The sequence below is a fragment of the Microtus ochrogaster genome, unplaced genomic scaffold (assembly GCF_000317375.1).
Source record: "Microtus ochrogaster isolate Prairie Vole_2 unplaced genomic scaffold, MicOch1.0 UNK36, whole genome shotgun sequence".
In the NCBI taxonomy this organism is placed as follows: Eukaryota; Metazoa; Chordata; class Mammalia; order Rodentia; family Cricetidae; genus Microtus; species Microtus ochrogaster.
Window position 1 is genome coordinate 1,440,979 of NW_004949134.1, and position 23,385 is coordinate 1,464,363.

Below are 23,385 nucleotides of genomic sequence, written 5' to 3' on the forward strand. Positions count from 1 at the left end.
TCTCTCTCTCTCTCTCTCTCTCTCTCTCTCTGTCTCTCTCTCTGTCTCTCTCTCTCTCTTCCAATGTAGGTTCTCTGTATAGACCTCATAAGCCTAGAACTCACTCTGCATATCAGGTTTGCGCTAAGATTAATATGAGTGTCTAGAAGCACAGTCAACTACAGTAAATGTCTCTATTGTTTTTTTTTTACTATTATGTGTGCTTGCCTTGTATCATTTTTATTGAATACTAAACCACACATCACATACTAATGCACTTAATTATTTACTTATTACAGTATTTCCATGATTATAGGGGCTCACAAAATAAAAAAAAAAGGACAGAAGTTTATGTGGGCAAGAAAGGAGGGGTGGATCGAGGAGGAGTTTGATAACATGTAAATATGATAAAAATACATCATATGAAATTCTCAAAGAACTAATAAAATAACAAGAACCAACTGATTGAAAAACAAAACAAAAAAGATATATCAATGAGCCCTGGTTGATTTCTTATAGTTGTTTTGGATATTAGAAAAGAACATGCTAGAATTTATCTTTCTGAAAAAATAATTATATTTTAATAGTTCAAAAGTACTAGTTGTATATGTTGGTGTACACTTGCAATCTTAGCACAAGAGAGGATCAAATTTTTTATTATGGAAATGTGGGATATGTTTCTGTGACAGACCTCTTGCCTAGCGTGCACAAGACAGACAGATTAAATCATTTCTACAAAGACACAGTAGCAACATCAATGTGAGTTGTTTTTGTTTTGGGTTTTTTTTTTTGAAAAACTGTACTAAAAAAAGAAGGGGAAGAGTCATGGAGATAAAGAATTTGGGACTTAGAAATGAGGGGAAAGGATCCCAGGAAGGGATAGGAGAGGAGAAGCGGAACGTAAATTAAGGAAGTGAAGTGTGGAGAGGAGAGGAAGAAAGGTGGTGAACACACTAGAAAAAAAGCAAGGGAAAATCAAACAGGAATATTAAGCTAGACTGTATATTTTGGTTGAGACACAAATAATTTTTAAAGGAAATATTTGTTTTTATGCTTTTGCAAAAAAATTCAACAATTTAATAAACTCAAATGCTTAGTTACTAAATTGTGACATTTTACACATTTGTGGGGAGTAGCAGTAATAGTAGTATGTCCCTTCAAGGATTGCTTAGATTTTACATGTAAAATTGTTTTATAAAACAATCAATTGTACAGTAACAATTGCTCCCATTAAAATTCTTAATTCTCAAGGTATGCACAATGTTCGATCATTACTTGAGTGACCAAATTCTATCTTCAATTTTCATATCATACACATATCAGAAATTATTAGTTAAATGAAACATGAATTTGCATTTTGAATATTTGAATTCAGGAAGCTATAATAATGTAAATGCCTTATTAATTTTAATTTGCCCCTTAAATTAATAGCAATAGGGGTGTAAGCCAAGGCAATAAAAATAATGCACCTCTGTTTATATAAGAGCTCCTATTACTTTCCAATTAGTTTTACTAATGAGAAACAAATACTTCCTTCTAAATTTTTATGGAATGGCTGTATGTGTTAGTCAGAAAAAAACATTACACATAATCCACATGCCATAAAACTCAACATTACATTGTGTATTCTAGTCATGTTTTTATGTTATTAATTATTGAAGTATCTACTTCTTTTCCTTATGGTCACAGTAAAGTAAAAATAATATTCCAGCATAATACACTTGAAATGCATTAGATCTTTAATTTTGTTTGTTAAACTTTCTAAAGATTCATGAAATCATAAGAAAAATAAATAAGAATAATATAAATAAACATCCCTCTTAGTTAATATGAAATATCAAACATGAAAATTGATTATGATTATCTGGCCTTGGTCCTTCTGGTTTTGTCAGTTGGGATGGGTGTGAACATTAAGCCATTTATCTTTTAAGGTGAAGATGCCAAAGCATCCTCTTTTTGATCTACGGAGATCGGTAATGATTCTATTCAGTAAGTTACATATACCTGTTTCTCTCAAAGATAGCAGCCATGGTAACAAACATATTTAAAATGAGTGGATACAAAGACAGTTTATGAAAAAAAATATTGAATCTTAATTTTTACACTTATTACCCAAAAACCACCTAACATTCATCTGAATCTTAACATACACATTGAGACGAATCAGTCACAATTCAAATTACAGATAAGAATTAGCAAGGCAAATGTTTCACTTACCTTCTTTTTTTTTGTATAAGTAAATAAAGACACATTTAGTTTGAGAGATGAGAAGTAGGTATGTGACAATTGTATTCATAAACTGAAGAGTACAAAATATTAGAATTCCAGTCTAATGTAGGATACCATGTTAATAATATTTTCCTAATATAGATTCATATCAATAAAATTTGGTTTACATTTGAAACAAGTAATTGAGCTTTGTCTAAGTCTCCAGAGCAAGAGATATGAACTGTCTGGTTGTCCCATATTTTTAGTTCTGTACCATAGTTCTCAAATACAGTAAGTACCACTTTGATTAAAAAACAAAGTAATATTTGCTGCAAAAGCAGAACTTATATAGAATAGACCTGTCACCACTATTTTATGATGAGAAAAAGGTCATATTTGCATTTCAATAAATCATACTCACAAAGAATGAAAAACCATATTTTATATAATAAGCTATAATAAGCAGGAAAATGAAGATTTTAAGATTTAATCAAAAATCATAATCTCAGTTTATTATTTTCTTGCATTTAAAAATATCCACAAAAGTAGATGGAATAATGTAAAAAACCACAAACACTGTTTTTCAGGTCCTACAACCACAGCAATGACGTCTAAGTAGCATCATCAAGATGTTCCAGGGTCACTAATAGGCCCAGTAAAACAACTTTGCACTGAACCCGCACACAAATCTTTTCCCAATTTCTCCACAAACCTTATCTGCAGAAGGGGCTTCCTAAAAATTGAAGTGCTGTCCACTCTTTCTTGATATGGTAGTTTCCACTATCCCATCAACATGAGGCAGATGCTATATTAGCCAAATAACAGTATCACAACACTACAACCTTTTGAGATTCAACTCAATCTTTGTTTTTGACTCTTAAGACCTTAGAGAGAACACACTGTAGCTGGAGCAGCTCATCTCAATTTCTCTATTCTTCCTTTATGCCTGAAAGTTTTATTTTCAAAACTAGAGTAACCCCGTGTGAAATGGGAAAATGGCAATGATAAATCATATCAATACCTTATAAAGAGAAGAACTTCACAATAATATGTATGTATTCAGTAGAATGTTATATGATTCCCTAACTCCAACTGTGAAGTGGCAACTGGACACTAAAGATGCCTAATAACAGTCTGGGTTTCAATAATAATTGAGTCACCATTGTGTTCCTTTATCATTCTACTCTCTTTCTTTTACTAAAATATTACGGTAAATGCCACCTCCTCTTTTTAAATGAAACTATTTTTACTTTAAATCCTTCCAAGTAATTCAGCAAAACAGCTGAAATACAACCCTTAAAAGAATCCACTATAGACATAGCTAATTAGGAAATAATAGTATTATAAAGTAAGGTAAAATAATAAACAATAATATTCTATAAAACAAAGATACTCAGTAAAAGAACATAAAAACTCACATTGTTTAAGAGAATCTAAATCCAAACTTTTGCTATAGCACCTATCCAAGTTCTAGATTTGTGGAAATAAACAAGATAAGCCAAATTAATTTCCACACACTAGTACTTTTGTAATTGCCTATTAATATTCTTCACTGTATCCCTGTATCTCTATGATATCTATAGAGCATGAATTCTTAACCCTTCTCAACCTCTAACAAATAACACATATGTACAGGTCACAATCACTTTAAATGAAAAAAAAATAATGAAAACTAAAAGAGGCACATCTTACCAGAACCTCTTTTGGTCACAACTTTCAGACTTTGAGTGAAAGTAGCATATAATAGAATCAAATGTGGAATGGGAGCTTTCATCTTCCAGTTCTTAAAGGCTGTTCCTTCAAGGAAAGATAAGAAGAAAAACATAATTTAGAAGATTTATTAATACATTATAAGAATTTTTTGTACATCTGTTTCTGGATAGAGTTCTACCATACATCCTTGACTGACCTTGAACTCATGGCACCCTCCAGCCTTAGCCTCCCTAGTATTGGGGTTACAGGTATAAACTAATGTACCTGGTTCTTATATACCTTTTTATCATATCCATTTGAGGCAATAAATTACTCATAAGGAAAGAATACCATAAGCAGGATCTATATTACATTTTCCAATAAATTGTACTTTGTAAGTTAAATCAAAATCAGAAATGCCCAAATTATGTTCTATAAGCTTCTCAGAATAATTTCAGATCATATATTCATTTAGGGTTTAGAATATCTCTAAATGTAGCGACCCTACTTTTCTTTAAATATAGAAAACAATCTCTTCATTTTCCTCACAATTTATTTTAATACACATTACTGAAATTAACATTTTAAAATATCTGTCATTGCAAACATTTTAAAATGTCTGTTGCTGCAACACGCTGATTTATTCAGTGATTTTCTTTACAAACAAAATTGTATCAGTTGTACGTCTCTAAAGATCTGTGATATTGCAACCATCTTGCAAAAAACTGAAAAACATACTTCAGGAAAAATTAAGGCATTTGCCTCCATTGATTGATAAAAGGTACATTGTAAATGAAAGGTATAAAATATGTGACATCATCTACTATAAAGGTCTGTTTAGGCTACTAGGAAAAATATTAGAATACTGTTTGGATTTCCAAAAGACATTTAATAAAATTCTATTAAAGTATATTCCATCTTACACATCAAAGTCAAAATCTATTCACTTGATGTATCATAATCATTATAGTCTCAAAATCAGAAAAATTAAAAAATAGCATCAAAAATAAGCTATTTTAACATTAGTGCACGTTTACATTTTTTAAAGCAAGGACCTAGAGTTCACATAAAGATATAAATACTGTTCTTCAAAAGAGTCAATTTATCAAGCCTATCCAAATAAATGCCACATTACATCGCAAGGCTAAGTCATGCATTCCTGGAACCCAAATTTCATTTCCCAGCCACCACACTAACTGGAGCTGCAGGAAATCTTAAAGTTGTTATCTTCAGCCCTCAGGTTAGCAATAACAGTCAGTTCCTTCTTCAGTGGGAGTTTAATCTACACTGCCCAAGAAACTCCAAGATCAAACTATAAACTACAATTCCTTCCAGTGTAACTACTGTATTCCTTTACTCTTGCTCAAAATACTGGTTTCTTACCTGTTTCATTTCTATGAGACACACAGTCTAGTTTGCAATTCAATTTCTTAAGTTCTAATTGGTTTAGAAAGCATCAATTTTGTACATCAAGATCCTTAATTGAATCTCTTTAAATCGTGTATTAGAAAAGAAAGATTTATATGTGTTTCATAGGTTTCATGTCTTGGTTAATCTATAATAATCTTTACAAATGTCTTTGAGAAATTTTATTGTAGCTTGAACTGAAAAGATAGATTAAATATGACCAACCAAAGATATCTATGACTTGCTGTGCTGTCGGAAAATTAAATTTCTTACCCAGAAATAGCAACGAAAAATATATCTAATAGTTTCCTTTATTACCAGGGAATAAGATCCAAGACCTTCATTTAATGTTTAAAGCATAAATAGTACAAATACCTATGTGTACTTTTTTCTTGCTGTATATTCCTACAATTGATATCAATTTATAAATTAGATGTAGTTAGAGGTTGATAAAAATCATAGAATATGCTATAACATGTTTTTATCTTCTCTATCTCAATACTTCGTAAAACTGTACTCACAGCTGATGTATTGTTTGGAAGATACTGTACCAAGTGGTGAAAGAAAGTGAGTCAAATGGGAAAAAACATTGTGGCACATACTTAGGCTACTACATAAGGGTTACTTGCTTTTAAGTACTGTGATTCCACCTCAGTCTATATAATGACAATGATGACTATAAAATGGCTAAAAGCTAAGTGGCATACACTACATGAATACAATGAAGAGAAGAATTATTCACATTTCAGGGGAGGCAGAACATGACAGCATGATATTTCATCAACCACTCAGAATAGGATGCAATTTGGATCTTGTATATTGTTGATTCATGAAATTTTATAGTTTATAGTTTGGGATCACAGATGACGGTGAGGTATTATAAGTATAAAAACTAAAATCATGAAAAATGTTTTTACTGTATGAATATTTATTGAGACTCTTATTTTTTTCTTATTGATTCACTGAAGCTCATATTTTGAACGTTCTGGTTGCCTTTCTGATATGATAATTAAAAGAATCATGAGAAGCAACCTGAAACATGAGAAGAAACCTGAAAGCAAAAATCATAGAAGAATGCTGTTCACTGGCTCAATCAAAGGTTCATGCTTAGCAAGTCTGTATATATATCCAGGATTTTCTGGCCAAGCCATGGTGCTGGGCACAGTTTGTTGCATCTCTTACATCAATTCCTAATAAAGACAATCCCTCATATCCACACCGACAGACTAACTTTATATAGGCAATTCCTTACTTATGGCTTCTCCTATCAGGTGAAACTAGGATATGTTAAATTAATAACCAAGACTAACCAGGACACTCACTCTTTGTCAATGTGACCCACAAACATGTGAGATTTTTGTACCTTGGAGTGTTTTTTATATTATATTTACATGAGATCTTGGGAACAAGGAGAAGAAGGTTTAAAGCTACAAAATCTCCCAACTTTGGGCGGGGGGGGGCTATAAAATCAAAAACAAGTTACATAGAGTTTTTTATTCCAAATGGGAAGAACTATAACATAAAGCTAACACACTTAAGCAAAACAAAGATGTTCAGCAATTTAGCCCAATGTCTCATCAGAGATTCACTCATGATCTTATGGGCTCTAAAGGGCTTGAGAAGCCAGATACTTCATCTCTGCCATCCACAACCCACACCATGTGTCTTATAAAGGCCCAGATTGACTCCATTCCATATTTGTTGCTGGTGTTGTTGGGCATCTCACTATCCTGGTATCTCCATGATTCTGATATATTTGCTACAGCCAAGGCTTCTTCACTTTCACTAGTGGTATCTCTCCAGGGAATTCACCACTGCCACGAGGTGCCAAGCATCACCTTCTTTTTATGACCCTTTTAATCCTGTAATTCTCAGGCCTTCCAAACCACTAATATGTGAGTCTCTTTGGTGTTGCAAAGATTAGCTTCCAACTTAAAATATATACATAGCTTCCTTGGACCACAGCTTCTGTGTGCATAATTTAAGGATATTCATTCTTATCCACAGAAAATTTCACCTCAATGATGCTGATCAATCATTAGTCAAAGATGATTTTTCAGCTCCATGATGACATGTTCACACAAATTCTCAATTAAAATATCACATAAATGGTCCCTGGTATTGTTTGTAATTAAGTCCTTATTCCCATCTGGAAACTCACAAGCCAGTCCTCCACAGTCCACAGGATCTTCCAAGATCTCACAGAAGCTCATTTATTTCTGAGCACTCAATAGCTTTCAAAGCCCAAAGCTCAAAAGTCTTACACAATCCTGTAATAAAATATTCCAAAAGCATAAAAAGCTACATGGCCAGGTTCATTGTGGCAACACCCACATGCCTGCTACAATTTTCTGCTCTATTTCCTTTCTGTTGGTGTGATAAAATACCCTTAGTAACTTAGGGGAGAGAAGGTAATGGAGTTTGTTGGGTTTATATTTCTGCATCACAAACCATCACTGAGGGAAGATGAGCCAGAACTCAAGATAGAGATCTGGGAGGAACAATGTAGGAATGGTACTTACTAGCTCATTCTCTGGCTCGCTAGAGGTTTCATACTTAGACAGTTTTTAAAAATACTTTCCAGGAGTATCTTTCTAAGCATGGATTCATCCATCTTTTGTCAATTAGTAATCAAAATGACCCTTTAGACATTGAGCCTATAATTCGCTAATCCTAGAGAAGCTAAATAAGAAGGTGAACTCAAAGAAAAACATATAGTTATCCACCTGGATACTGGAAGTAGACAAGATTGCCAGGCAAAAATTGGGAGCTTGGGGGTGGGGTGAGGTAAGGGGAGATGGGGAGAAAAAAGTGAGAAGGGGAGATGGGGAGAGCTTGGGGGAATGGGACGGTTGGGATAAAGGAAGGGTGGATATGGGAGCAGGGAAGTATATATCTTAAATAAGGGAGCCATTATAGGGTTGGCAAGAGACTTGGCTCTAGATTGATTGCCAGGTTTCCAAGAAGATGTCCCCAGCTTGTTCCTTGGGCAGTGAGGAGAGGGCTCCTGAACTGGCCCTATCCTATAGCCACACTGATGAATATCTTGCATATCACCATAGAACCTTCATCTGGCGATGAATGGAGATAGAGAAAGAGACCCACTTTGGAGCACTGGACTGAGCTCCCAAGGTCCAAATGAGGAGCAGAAGAGAGATAACATGAGCAAGGAAGTCAGGACAGGGAGGGGTGCACCCACCTACTGAGACGGTGGGGCTGATCTAATGGGAGCTTACCAAGGCCAGCTGGACTGGGATTGATGGAGCATGTGATCAAACCGGATTCTCTGAATGTGGCTGACAATGAGGGCTGACTGAGAAGCCAAGGACAATGGCACTGGGTTTTGATTCTACTGTACTGGCTTTGTGGGAGTCTGGTCTGTTTGGATGCTCACCTTTTTAGACCTGGATGGAGCGGGGAGGACCTTGGACTTCCCACAGGGCAGGGAACCCTGACTGCTCTTTGTACTGGAGAGGGAGGAGGAAGGGGAGTGGGGGGAGGGAGAGGGAAATGAAATGTGAGGAGAGGAGGAGGTGGAAATTTTTAATAAAAAAATAAAAAAGACCTTTTACAGACATACCCACAGGTAAATGTGACCTATTCAAATGCCTAAAGAAGGCGTCTCCTCTTAGATGACCTTTTACTCTGCCAGAATAACAATTAAGACTAATCATGACAATGAGTAAATAGATTTTAAATGGCTTCAATTTCTGGATGAATTCATATACACTTACTCACCTCTTCCATCTTAAGGATAGCATCCATGTCTTGGCTTCTTGTACACCAGAATTCAATCATAGGTAAAATGAATACATCACCATAGATAAGAGAACCAAGTCAATCTATTTTCCTATCCCTAGTTTTCCATGTATCAGCTGTGTCATTTTAAGCAAATAACTTAACTCTCTTTGGTTAATATCTACTGTTTTTCATTAGCATACTTCTTTGTTCAAACTTTCTATACACATTGGCTTCTTTTGAATCCTACTTGATACTGTATGCACATTTATTTGTTTATTTTGTATTAGTAGAATTGATAATATAGCATCAATATATGTTTTATTCAGCTTTCATTTCCAGTGACCAAGAAACGATAACTAAATAAAAAGAACAGTGGATGAAAAAAATGAATGTGATTGGTAGTATCTGCAGTTCTCTTTTCTTAGGCCCATTTGTTATTGGATAAACACACAGTGAGCAAAAACTACTTACAAAATGCTATTTCAAGGACCGTACAAGGCTATCTAATAAGGAAGGCAATAAAGGAGACAGATGCTTACCTACTTAATTAGACTGGTCCTATTGCCATATGGTGAGTGAGATGTGATGAAGGAGACGAAGGGAAAACCTATTACTTTCACTTCAAGTTGGGTGTGGTAAAGCCATAGGAAAGTGTTTTAAAAGTAATAAAATTTTAGGAAGGATGTGAAGAGAGACATTCTGGGAGAAAGGGAGTTTTGTGGGTTAGCATAAAAATAAGCAAAATTATTGATCTAATAAGCAAAATAATTTCCTCCACCAAAAACAAACTATCCAGCCAAAGGTATTGTCACTTTACCTTACATAGTAAAGGGAATATGGAAGTATGGTTAATTTAAGCATTTTGAGATGGAAGATGGTCATTCAGGTATATCGTAGGAAACTATGGACTCTCTTATGAGAGGGATAGTAGAAAACAGAAACAGAGGGAGAAAATATTTTTTACAGAACCCAAAGAGATGATTGAATGACCATGTGCCAAAAATGACCCAAGGCGTTAAAAACTAGAAAAGGCAAGGAAACAATTCTTTTTCAGCTCTTCCAGAAGAAATACATGTATGCTAACATTTGCATTTAAAGATAACAAGACTTAATTTGGACTCCTGAACTGTAAAATTGTAAAAGTAAGAGTGTGTTCTTGTAATAACCCAGTACTTGAGAGGTGGAGATTAGAAGATTAGGAGGAAGTTACCGTCATCCTTGGCTATATTAGACCTCATCTTAAGAAACTTCTCCACCCAAAACAGAAGATGTTTATTTAAAGGGACTAAATTTGGTAATAATTTGTTGTAGCGGGCATAGGAAGTTTCTAAAGATGGATAAAGTGAAAGTAAATAATGATTATCAACTTGACGGGACCTAGGAATCATCAAGGAGACAAACCGCTCAAGTATGAATAGCAAACTATGCTAGGAAATATCTTGAGGTCTTGTTCTTTATTATCAGGACATCGTCTCAGAGAATAATCAGAATTATATTCTTAACCATAGGTTGAGGTTGAAGAAAAGAGTTTCCCAAGTAGTGACTAAAAGAGAGAGATAGAGTCAGATTTAAGAGAGTGACAGATGCCCTATCTTTCTACTATCTGGGTAGAAGTCTGAAACACAGCATGCTCTAATACTGAGGGGGCTTAAGAGGTGCGTGAACAGCCACACAGAGGGACGCCACACACACAGGGTTTTGCCAGTGTGACAAAACCCTGGGAACCTCTACCAACTCCCTTGGATTTTCTAGCCAGCCAGCAGGGAGTTTCCTGAGGCTAGGATCCCTCCAAACCCATAATCATTCATCCACCATCCAAACTACCAGCCACATCTCACGCCCAAACACACCTATCCTCACACACAGGGTTTTGCCAGTGTGACAAAACCCTGGGAACCTCTACCAACTCCCTTGGATTTTCTAGCCAGCCAGCAGGGAGTTTCCTGAGGCTAGGATCCCTCCAAACCCATAATCATTCATCCACCATCCAAACTACCAGCCACATCCCACGCCCAAACACACCTATCCTCCTACCACCTTGGTGGAACTCTGAAACACAGCTTGCTCCAATATGGAGGAGACTTAAAAACAGCCAAGAGCTTGCTACAACACTGAGGGGATTAAGAGAGTGCACCAAGAGAGTAAACCAGGAGAGAAGACCAAGAGAGCAGGCATATAGAGACCTCAAAGTCTTTCTGATACAGACATTGACAGTACAGAGCAAATCAAGAAAAAGTCCCACACACCCAGACAGCCACAGCAAGTATTAGACCAAGACACAAAGACACTGCCAGCCTCATTTGAAAAAAGAGATGGGTAGGAGCCAATGCAAGAATTCTTTCAACAAGCTAAAAAGCAACATGATAACATCAGAACTCAGTGGTCACACAACAGGAAGACGAGATCATCTTAACTCAGAAGAAGCAGAAGAATGACTTTAAATGTAACTTTATGAAAATGATGGAGACCTTTAAAGAAGAAATGAAAAACTCTCTTAAAGAAATGGAGAAGACAAAAAAATTGGAAAAAATTAATAAATCCCTCAAAGGAACCCAAGAAAACCAAGAAAAAAATCAAACAAGTGAAAGAAAGAGTTCACAGAATGACCTTCCACGAGGCCATAGAAAAATAACATTCACTCTTTGTTCCAACAGTCAAATTTACATAAAGTCAGTCTCTCCACAATTACCTTTGCTAATAGACCAAGTAGGAATTTCAAAAAGATAGGGAGACACCCTTTACAGACAAACACATCTTTCTTTGGGACCTGTAGTAACTTTATCTATGGTTTGGAATGCCAATAGCAATAAAACAACACAAGGATATCAAGGGGATTCAAATTGGAAAGGAAGAAGTCAAACTTTTGTTCTTTACAGATGATTTGATAGTGCACAGAAGTAACTTAAAAAACTCTATTAGAGAACTCCCATAGCTGATAAATACCTTCAGTGCTGTGGCAGGATACAAAATCAACTCAAAAAAAAAAAGTAGCCTTCCTATACACAAATGATAAAGAAGCTGAGAGGGAAATCAGAGAAACATCAGCATTCATAATAGCCACAGATAACATAAAATATCATGGGGTAATACTAACCAAAGAAGTGAAGACCTGTCTGACAAGAACTTTACTTTTTTGAAGAAATAAATTGAAGAAGATACCAGAAAATAGACAGATCTCCCATGCTCTTGGATCAACATAGAAAAATAGCAATCAGAATTTGGTAGACCAAAAGCAATCGATAGATTCAATGCAATCCCCATCAAAATCCAAACACAATTCTTCACAGGTCTTGAAAGAAAAATAATCAAGTTTGTATGGAAAAACAAAAAACCCAGGATAGCCAAAACAATCTTATACAATAAAGGAATTTAGAGAGGCATCACCATCCCAGACATTAAGCTCTATTACAGAGCTACAGTAATGAAAACAGCTTGGTATTGGCATAAAAACAACAAGATTGACCAATGGAATTCAATCGAGACCCTGATATTAATCCAAACACCTATGAACACATGATTTTTGACAAAGAAGCTAAAATTAGACAATGGAAAAAAGAAAGTATCTTCAGAAAATGGTATAACTGGATGTCAACATGTAGAAGAATGAAAATATTTATCACCACGTACAAAACTCAAGGCAAATGTATTAAAGACCTCAATATAAATTTGACCACACCGAACCTGATAGAAGAGAATGTGGGACGTAGTCTTCAATGCATGGGCACAAGAGACCACTTCCTAAATATAACCTCAATAGCACAGACACTGAGAGCAACAATAAATAAATTGGACCTTCTGAAACTGTGAAGCTTCTGTAAAACAAAGGATACAGTCAAAATAAGACAAAAAGACAGCCCACTGAATGGGAAAAGATCTTCACCAACCCCACATCAGACAAAGGACTGATTTCCAAAATATATGAAGAATTCAAGAAATTAGAGAAGAAAAAAATTTTAAATAACCCAATTTAAAAATGGGATACTGAACTAAATAGAGAATTTGCTGTAGGAAATCCTACAGCCAGTAGTTACCCGGCCACTGGGGCGTGGCCTCTTATACCATTTATGCCAATGTAGAGCATGTGTACAGCCTCTTTTCCAGCTGCAGGATTTGGTTTCTGTTCTGCATTCCAGCAAAGGATTCTGATTTGTGAGTCTACCCCTAAATAAATAACATTTTATTTCTCAATTCTGAGCTAGTGTGAGATTTCTTTTAAGTTTCCTTCTTAAGAATTCTCAACAAAAGAATATCTAATGGCCAAAAGATACTTAAGGACATGTTCAACATCCTTAGCTACCAGGGAAATGCAAATCAAAACAACACTGAGATACCATCTTACATCTGTCAGAATGGCTAAGATCAAAAACATTAATGATAGCTTATGCTGGAGAGACTGTGGAGTAAGGGGAACATTCATCCATTGCTGGTGGGAATGCAAACTTCTACAAACACTTTGGAAATCAGTGTGGCAGTTTCTCAGAAAATTGGGAATCTACTCACCTCAGGATCCAACAATACCACTTTTGGGCATATATCCAAAATATGTTCAATAATACTACAAAAGCATTTGTTCAACTATGTTTATAGCATCATTATTTGTAATAGCCAGAACCTAGAAACAATCTGGATGCCCCCTCAACTGAAGAATGAATACAGAAAATGTAGCATATTTGCCCATTAGAGTGCTACAGTAAAAAACAATAACATATTGAATTTTGCATACAAATGAATGGAATTAGAAAACACTATCCTGAGTGAGGTAATCCAGACTCCAAAAGATGAATATGGTATTTACTCACTCATAATTGACTGTTAGCTACAAAAAGGAACATTGAGCCTATAGTTCATGATTCTAGAGAAACTAAGTAGTAAGGTGAGCCTAACGAAAAACATATATAGATCCACCTGAAAACTGGAAAAGGACAGGATTGACTAGCAGGGTTGGAAGCTTAGGAGTGGGGGGAGATGGGAGCATGAGAGGAGAAGAGAAGGAGATAGGGGGAGAGAAGAGGAGAACTTAAGGAAATGGAATGGTCGCAATGGATGGAGGACAGAGATGAGAACAAGGAGAGAGATATCTTGATTGAGGGAGCCATTATAGGGTTAGCAGTAACTGGCTCTAGAGAAATTCCCAGGAATCCAAAAGGATGACCCCCACCTAGGACCCTGGGCAATAGAGGAGAGGGTGTCCAATCTTGACTTGCCCTGTAGTATGACTTATGATTATCTTAAATATCACCAAAGAGCTTTCATCTAGCAACTGATGGAAAGAGGCAGAAACCCACATTGGAACACTGGAATGAGCTCCTAACATCCAGTTGAAGAGTGGAAGGGCTGAGAATATGAGTAAGGAGGTCAAGACCATGAAGGGTTCACCCACTGGAACAGTTTGCCTGAGCTAATTGTAGTTTACCAACTCCAGCCACACTGGGAAGGAACAAGCGTATGACCAAACTAGTCCCTCTGAATGTGACTGATAGTTGCATGGCTGGGGCAGGCTGAGTGGCCACTCGCAGTGACACCAGAATTTATCCCTACTGCATGTACTGGCTTTTTGGGATCCTGTTCTTTTTGAATGTATACCTTGCTCAGCCTAGATATAGTAGGGAGGGTCTTGGACTTTCTACAAGGCAATGTGCCTTACCCTCTCTGAGTATTAGATGGGGATGGGGTGGAAGAGTGTGTGGAATGGGAGGAGGGGAAGGAGTGGGAACTTGGATTGGTGTTTTTTTAAATCTAATAAATTAAAAAAATAAAAAATACAAAATAGTAGAGATTAATTATAACATGGCTACACAAATAAGGTCTGTTATGAGATCAAGTTTTTATATTGGAAGTATATGGAAAAATTCACAGTAACAATAAAACATTCAATGAAAATGTATTTGAGTTATGATAAATTAAATAGCCTAAGGAATATCCTGGCAAATTTTCCACATATTTAATTAAGGATATTTTCCAAAGGTTTAGTAGGGTGATGGAAGATAGCAACATTATAATTATAGCTGGCCTTAAATATATAAATTAGGATAGAAGAAATAAAAAAAACTAGTAGGAATTTTATACTTTCACTACAGGGGTCTGCCTATATTCATGAGAGAGGAAAAAGAGGTCAATGGAGAATGTGGCTGAATCTGGATGTATTTGGGACAATAAATCAATAAAAAATTAATGACACCAAGCCAGGCAGTGGTGGTACATGCCTTTAGTCCCAGCACTCGGGAAGCAGAGGCAGGTGGATCTCTGTGAGTTCAAGGCCAGTCTGGTCTACAAGAGCTAGTTCCAGGGCAGGCTCTAAAACTACAGCGAAACCCTGTCTCAAAAAACGAAAAAAATAAAAATAAAAATTAATGGCACCATTAGGAGTACACATACAATTTGAGAATTAAAAGGATCTCTGAAGTTAAAAAGGGTCTTTGTGATAATGCCCAATTGTTTTATTTGACTCCTTCAGTCATTAGAAAAATGCTAGTTCAAAATCAGTTTACCTTTCTGTGCCCTGGGTGGTGGGATATGAAGGGCATATCTGAAAGTACAGAATTTGAGGTTCACCATTATTTAAGTATGGGGAAGATCAAGAAGACATCCGTGTAAAATGAGGCAGAGTGTGAACAAAGCCAAAGGGAGGCAGTGAAATTAAAAAGCAATTAGATTCACCAAGGCCAGCTGTCCTGGGTCTGAAAAAGCATGGGATAAAACCGGACTTACATAGCGGACAATGAGGACTACTGAGAACTCAAGAACAATGGCAATGGGTTTTTGATCCTACTGCACATACTGGCTATGGGAGCCTAGGCAGTTCGGATGCTCACCTTACTAGACCTGGATGGAGGTGGGTGGTCCTTGGACTTCCCACAGGTCAGGGAACCCTGATTGCTCTTCAAGCTGATGAGGGAGAGGGACTTGATCGGGGGAGGGGAAGGGAAATGGGAGGCGGTGGCGGGGAGGAGGCAGAAATCCTTAATTAAATAAATAAATTTAAAAAAATAAAATAAAATAAATAAAATTTAAAAAAAAGAAAGTTGTCAGTTTTGGAGAACTGGAATGCATCTTTTTTTTCACAAGCAGAAAAGTACAAGGAATTTAATAGAAAGGTAATTTACTGGGAAAATGGAGAGACACTGCATTTGTTTGTTTTAGAGAAGAAATTTATGAATGAGAATGAACTGGATAAGGATTGAGTCTTAATTTCACATTAGGATCAGCACGCTTCTCACAGTTGTAAGTTCAAGCATTCTCTTAGCACTGATACAAGGACTGGCAATGCTTATTTCATCTTTTTCCCACTTTGTCAACATACTGAAGTACAAACACTTCAAAGTTTGGCAAGGATTAAACAAAAACATTGTCTTTAAAGTGACTGTTTAATAATGACACTTAACGCCAGACATTTTTAAATGCTCTTTTCCCGTGTTTTCTCCTAATGCAATAATTAACTAAGCTAGAAATGCTCCACTATAGTTTATTTAATCCTTAACATTTTGACATTACTCTACTCAAGATTAAAGTAACTACTTTTTCAGTCTCATAAGAAAATTAAGTATCCATTTGTGCATGACACAGATAAAGTATTTTTCCCAAGAGCTCATTTATACCAAGCAATGAATGTTGTGAGCTTGACTTCCTATGGAGAGGAAAAGTAGACACTCTTCCATACTCCCCAACTGCAAGTTACTAAATGGCATAATATTTCAAATTAGTCTTGGGAAAATGTCATTTCTAACAAGAAATTTTAACCAGTATTTTGAAAAATATTAAACACATATGCACATTTGTATACAAATGATCAGAGTTATGTATTCCACATCTTAGCAAGGATATTTAGCAATTCATAGCTTCTAGGAAAAAGAGAGTTAATTTTCCTTAAGAGTATAGTCTCTGATAAGTCAATGATAATCCAGTGGAAAGGTACACATCAAAGAATATACAGACATCACAAATCACATTTACGGGGTGGGAAAAGGGGGATAAAAAGTTTAGTAGGTGTGGAAGAATTGGATCTGAAAGAAGTTGTGGGGGAGTAAATGTGATGAATCATATTGCATAAAATTTTCAAAGATCAAATATTTGAAGATACAGAAGGACTGATGACATAGCTTGGTGGGTAAAGGCAGTTGCTGCAAGGCCTGATGATCTTAGTTGTATCGAAGGGGAAAACCAACTCACAGGAGATTCCCTGAACTCTGCACATGCATTGTTAACCCAAGCAAGCACACATAGGCAGATGAAGTAAAAATAACAAAATTGTCTTTAAAACATTTAAAAGCCATTAGAAAACAAATAACAGCACTCACGTACACACATACAACTCAAAACACACAAAATAGAGATCAATGACAGAAATCTCATAGATGTTTAGAAAATAATTTTCCTGTCAACATCAACAACTGCCATAGCTACTAAATACTGTTCTGAGGTAGTAGAACTTTCTTCCAATGAAGGGATGGAATGGTTGGTGACTTTGATACACCTTCATAGGGGGAGTCTTCAATCACAAAGTTTGGAATTAATAGGATTATGTTCTGGAATATTCAGTCATTTAATATATTCTTATATAGCTGAGAAAATCCTTATCCCTAGATAATGCTTTTTTTACAGAGACACTTCAGAATAAACATGCAAGGAAGCCTAGGTTAATCTTACTGTTGGTTGGAAGATAGACAAAGTAATAATAGTTATTACTGCCATATTTATATTTCACTTCCTTTATCTGCAAAATAGGCAGGTAAAGAGGTTCCAAGTCATAGGATTACTGTGAAAAACAAACATAACCACATGCATTTACCATTAAATATATGTGCCATGATTGAGTCTGCATTATCTTTACTGTTATAGGACACAAAATCGTTACAGGAGTGTTTGATAGCTATAGTTTTATCTGAATTAACCATTCATATTAATTCAAAATTGAAGTTTCTGGAAACTATTGAAGAAATTGAACTATTTCATACACTGCCAAAAATTTCTCAGAAATTCAATAAAAATAATACTTTGTCAGTGATAGGAGAAAATCCAGGAAGTGGATACAGCTAGCTGACTAGATAAAACGGCAAGTGCACCATGAACAAGAACTGGGAACATAAAGAAAAAACAGCACACAATTTTCATTTTCCACTTTTTTAAAATTCATCTTACTTATTCTTTTGGTATTCAGCATTCCCTCCAATGTAATTCAGCTACAAACACTCATATCAAAGAAAATTTGGGGGCTTTGAAATCAGCAGATTGGATGAGACAGATGACAAAAGGAGAAAAAAGCAAATGCATTCCAACATCATTCTTCTGGGCAGCAAACGTAACCCTAGCTGGTTGAATTTGCCCTCTGTTGTGAGTTCCTCTTACCAATATGTTTAACAGATCGCTGATTAAATCTGCCAGTCTTTATCACATTTCTCTGTGTTAGAATTTCAATACATCGAGAAAACAGTGTAAATTGGATAAAAAGTGACCTTATGCTTATTCAAGATGTATGAGTATTGTTGAATATGACAAAAACTATCCTTTTTATCAGCAAAAGTCTATCTGCAACAATATTAGTTTTTGAGATCACAAAACTGGGCATGGGAGCAAAGGGAATTGTCTCTCAGTTCTCAGTCTCCACTGGCATCACATAAGGAGTTTTCAAGGAGATCAATATCCCAAGTGTTCTGAAAGCTACTGGTCTATGTACTACTATTCAAATTAAAGTCCTCAGTAAGGCCTGCGGTTTTTCCATCTATAGCTACATCAAAACTTTATGGGTAATTCTTTGCTCTTAAGAAAAGTCTTTCACATTATAGGATGCTTAGGTGCATCTGCTGCCTCTACCTTCAAATGAGAGTTGGCAGAGGTTTTACATAGTTTCCACAAGTAACTATGTCCTAAAATGTTGGCAAATTATTTGTGGCATGTCTCGTCTCAAATGATCACAGGCATAATCAATACACAGAGTAATATGCTTTATTAAAAACGAAAACCAGTCCTGAGAGCATGTAACACTGCAAAGATGATCACCTTTTGAAAACGTCACCTGCAGTTACTCAACGAGACTATAACTGAAGCTACCACATAATGCAATTTGAGGATTTGTCCTATGTGTCAACAACATTCTTTTTTAAAGAAACAGAATGATAAAAATAGACAGTCCCCTGTTTCTATAAAACTGATCATTAAAATTAAGACTGGATTTTTTTTTTTACTAAACAGTAAGATATCCATCAGATGTGTCCATGTTCTCACCCCAAGAATCACTAGACATCTTATTTTGCACAGAAAAAAAATCATTGTGTAGATGTGATTCAGTTAAGGACTGTGAGAAGTGGGAATTAGCCTTAAATATGAGGTTAGTACAATATAATCACAAGCGTCCTTATAAGAGGCTGACTAGAATGCCAAAGGCAAGACAAAGGCCATATGGCAATGAAAGTAGATATGGGAGGGATGAAGCTTTTAGCCACGGTTTGTCACCAACAACTACCAGGAACTGGATGATTTATGCAAGGTACTACTCTGGAGTTTAAAAAAAAGCACTGTCAATACCCTTATTTTAGCCCCACGAATTTCATTTCATACACAACACATTAGGAGCTATAAATGGGGAAAAATTATTATAAAAAACTCTTTAGAAACAACTTTTTAGGAAAAACTGTTTGATAGTTTACTATAGCAGTGAAAGGAACCTAGTATATGTCAGAGGCTGAAAAACAAGAACATTATTCTTTGTAGCCTAAAGATAACTGTAGTATTTTATGTCATTTTGTATGTGATCTTATTTGCTTCCAATGCTTATTAATAACATCTATACTAAGTATGTGTGAAGTGCTAGGCAGATATATATGTATTTTACAGGAAGAATATTCTTAATTTTTACTTGTAAATTGGGCACTTGCTATTTTTGTGTAAACGGAGTATCTATTTCCAGATAATATAATGAGAAATTTAGGTTCTGTTTAGTACTGACAAAGTGTTAGTCAATTATCAAAAAACGGAGTAACATCTAGGTTTTGATTATATATTTATATATAACATTTTCTCTGGAGAAAATGTGCTTGCAAAGTTTGCGCATGAACTAAACTTCTTTCCATGTGACATTTATGTGATTTACAGCTAGGTACTAGCTAGAGTCACTCAGCTCAAAGGCTTTCACTATCTGAGGCTTCTGCTTCTTTATTGCACTATCTGCACGATCTCATCAAAGAGAATATCAGTTACTTTATACCTATTTGATCTGGTTGCTTCTTAACTTCCTAACTTTTAAAATACAGCTTTTCTTGCCTGAGCTCTTTCTAAGAATTGACTCCTGTGACTGAGAGTTCTTCTTGATATCATATCTGAAAACCCTATATATCTATTAGTATTACATCCATGCTTTAGAAGATAACAGATAAGTCATCATTTGGTCACCACTACTTTCCAAAATGTATGTTAGCATTTTGTATAACATGTTGCTGCTTGAATTTGTGATGAAAATCAAAATCCATTGACCAATAGACTGAATTGTGTCACTCAAAAGGTATGTTGAAGTTCTGGCCTTAAAAAACTATATAAATGCTTTTATCTAAAAAGAGAATACTTTCAGATATAATTTCACCAATGTCCTAGCAGATTATGGCTGTTCTTAAGTCCAGTTACTAGTGTTACAGGAAAGAATACTCATAGGAAGGAAAGCCAACCAGCAAGAGAGAAAGAGATGAGTAATACAACTGTAAGTCAAGAAAGCCAAAGAATGCTATGACCACCTGAATCCAAGCATAAATCAAGAAGGATCATTTCTCTTGCCAAAACAATGATTCTTTATTTCTAACCTTTAGAAACATTGTTGAATAAATTTCTATGTTTGAATACACCCAGGTTGTGATCATATGTAGTCATGGCAGCTTTAAATTATTGAGTTCAAGAGCAAATACTTCTTGTGCATTTTTTAATGTTTGCTTGACCACCATGTAGACTATGAAAAATAACAGAACAGAAAAGGTAAAATGATTCTGGAAGGTGATGTCTAATTTAAGAACACAAGAATGGATACTAGTTCAGTCTAGTTTTTAACAAAGCAATTATCTAAATTCATTAAACTTGGTTCATAGTTTGGAAATAACAATAATATAATTTATTTAGTAAAATAATAGGCATGGGTTATGAGTAGATATGGCTGAAGAATATAAGTGTTCTGTGTTAACATTAATGTAGGTGAAAAAACTGGAAAATCATAAGTATAAAAACATTCTAGAAATATATGTTGGGTTTTGGATAATTTGAGATTATTTTATAATTCCAGGGTCAATTAGATATGCTAGTTAAACTTTCCTCATCCCAAAACCCCCAAATTTAAAATGTTCTAAATTGGGAAAATCTTAAGAGTTACATAATTGTGGAAATACAAAAATTTAATTGTGTTCTCATATAACTCACAATCAAAATATGAATACAGGATAATACAGATAATATAGGAAATTACCTTTAAATTGAGAATATGGATATATGTTGAAAATGAACTAATTTTCTATTCAGAAAATGGTCTTATCCCTCACATACATTGCTGTGTATATAACAATATTTAAGATTCGAAAATATTTTAAAATGGTAAACAGTTCAGGATAAAGAATAGTCAAGCTGAGTTAGTATGACAAGCCTCTAATAATAACACTTTCTTATTATCTATTCCTCATGTGATCTTCTGTTTCTTTGTTTTTTTATTCTTCTTTTTTAGTTTTTAAAAATAGGCTTACTCTTTGTAGCCTGACCTCAAATTCAAAGAGATCCTCTTGCCTCTGCCTCCTAAGTGTTTGGATTAAAGGGTGCACAAACATTACCCAAATAGATCTGCTTCTTTGTTTGTAAATACCAGCTAAATTTTTCCCCTCTTCTCAGTTTCTCCTCCCCCTCCCCCACACTGTGCCCCATCCATTCTTCCACTGTTTTTCTTCAGATACATGAGGGAATCCCATAGCTATCAGTCAGCCATGGTATATCAAGCTGTAGTAAGACTAAAAACCTCTTCTATTAATGTTGGGAGAATCACTCCAGTAGGTGGAACAGGTCGCAAAAGTAAGCAACAGAGTCAGAGACATACCCAACTCTCACTCTTAGTCTTACATGAAGACTAAGTTACACAACTTTAACATATGCAGAGGGCCTATTTCAGTACTATGCAGACTCCCTGGTTATCGGTTCAGTCTCTGTGAGCCCCTATGAGGACGAGTAATTGTCTGGCTTTCCTTGTGGTGCCCTTAACCCAACTGGCTGCTACAATTTTTCTTTCCCCTCTTCTACAGGATTCCACAAGGTCAGCCTACTGTTTGAGTGTAGATCTCTATAACTGTTCCCATCAGTTACTGGATGAAGCTCTGTGTCTCTTATTGTCACTAGTGTTTGACTCTATTCTGGGTCTCCAGGGTAACCTCTCTGTGGGTCTTGGCCCTCAGAGGGGATCGCCCCCCCCAGGTTATGGGTCTCCAGCTCTGCTAGCCATCTGATGGTGTAGAAATTATGAGAGTGACTAACTGATTTTCCTCTTCTTAAGTGTAAAATATACCTCATTTCTAATAAAGAAGAAAGAGTAATGGAATACCATTTTTAAGATGAAGTTATAAAATACATTAGTATTGTTGATACTTTCTCGCTTGCACTTTTTGATGAAGCCAGCTGCCATACTGATATGTGCCTTGTAAGAAAGCCCATATTGCCATATGGCAATGTGTGTGTGCGTGTGTTGTGTGTGTGTGGTGCGTGTGTGTGGTGTGCGTGAGAGTGTGTGTGTGGTGTAAGTGTGTGTGGTGTGTGTGTGTGTGTGTGGTGTGCGTGTGTGTGTCTGTGGTGTGTGCATGTGTGTGCGTGCATGTGTGTGTGTGTGACTTCCAGCAAATAGCAAACAAAACCTTAGTTCAATAAGTTTTAAAGAGTTAAATGAATAAAAAATTGGGTAGACTAGGAACTTTGAGATGACTGATGCAAAAGCCAGTTATAAAGTTGTATAAGAAACCCTGAGCCACATAACACAGTTACTTTGTACTTGCATTTGTGTGTGCAAAGTTTGTAAGATACATAGATTTTGTTTTCAATACATAAGTGATGTGGTTAGGAAGTGAAATAATCTGAATTGTAGACATGGTATTTCATGTCATCCACAGGTATGCTTTATTAAAAGCCTAAGATCTAAATGTTGCCACAGGAAGGAAAGTAAGTCAGACAGATTCAGATTTAAGATATGACACTCCAATATAATATGATATGTAATTTAAATATGAAATGTTCATCACAAGCTCATATGTTTGTATCCTTGGGCCCCAGCTAGAGAAGGTTGCAAAACCTTTAAATAAGCCCCTTCCTTCCTTCCTTCCTTCCTTCCTTCCTTCCTTCCTTCCTTCCTTCCTTCCTTCCTTC

The 23,385-nt window shown here is 35.7% G+C and overlaps 1 protein-coding gene across 2 annotated transcripts in view; it reads right to left on the reverse strand.

Moving 5' to 3' along the window:
* Positions 1–23,385, reverse strand: part of Il1rapl1 (interleukin 1 receptor accessory protein like 1) — a 1,234,859-nt gene that overhangs the window by 1,038,657 nt on the left and 172,817 nt on the right. For both annotated transcript variants that reach the window (XM_005368608.3, XM_026789983.1), the window contains exon 2: positions 3,880–3,984. In XM_005368608.3, the coding sequence (XP_005368665.1) occupies positions 3,880–3,961 (82 nt within the window). In that variant the 5' untranslated portion in view covers positions 3,962–3,984. The remainder of the gene's footprint in view (positions 1–3,879; positions 3,985–23,385) is intronic.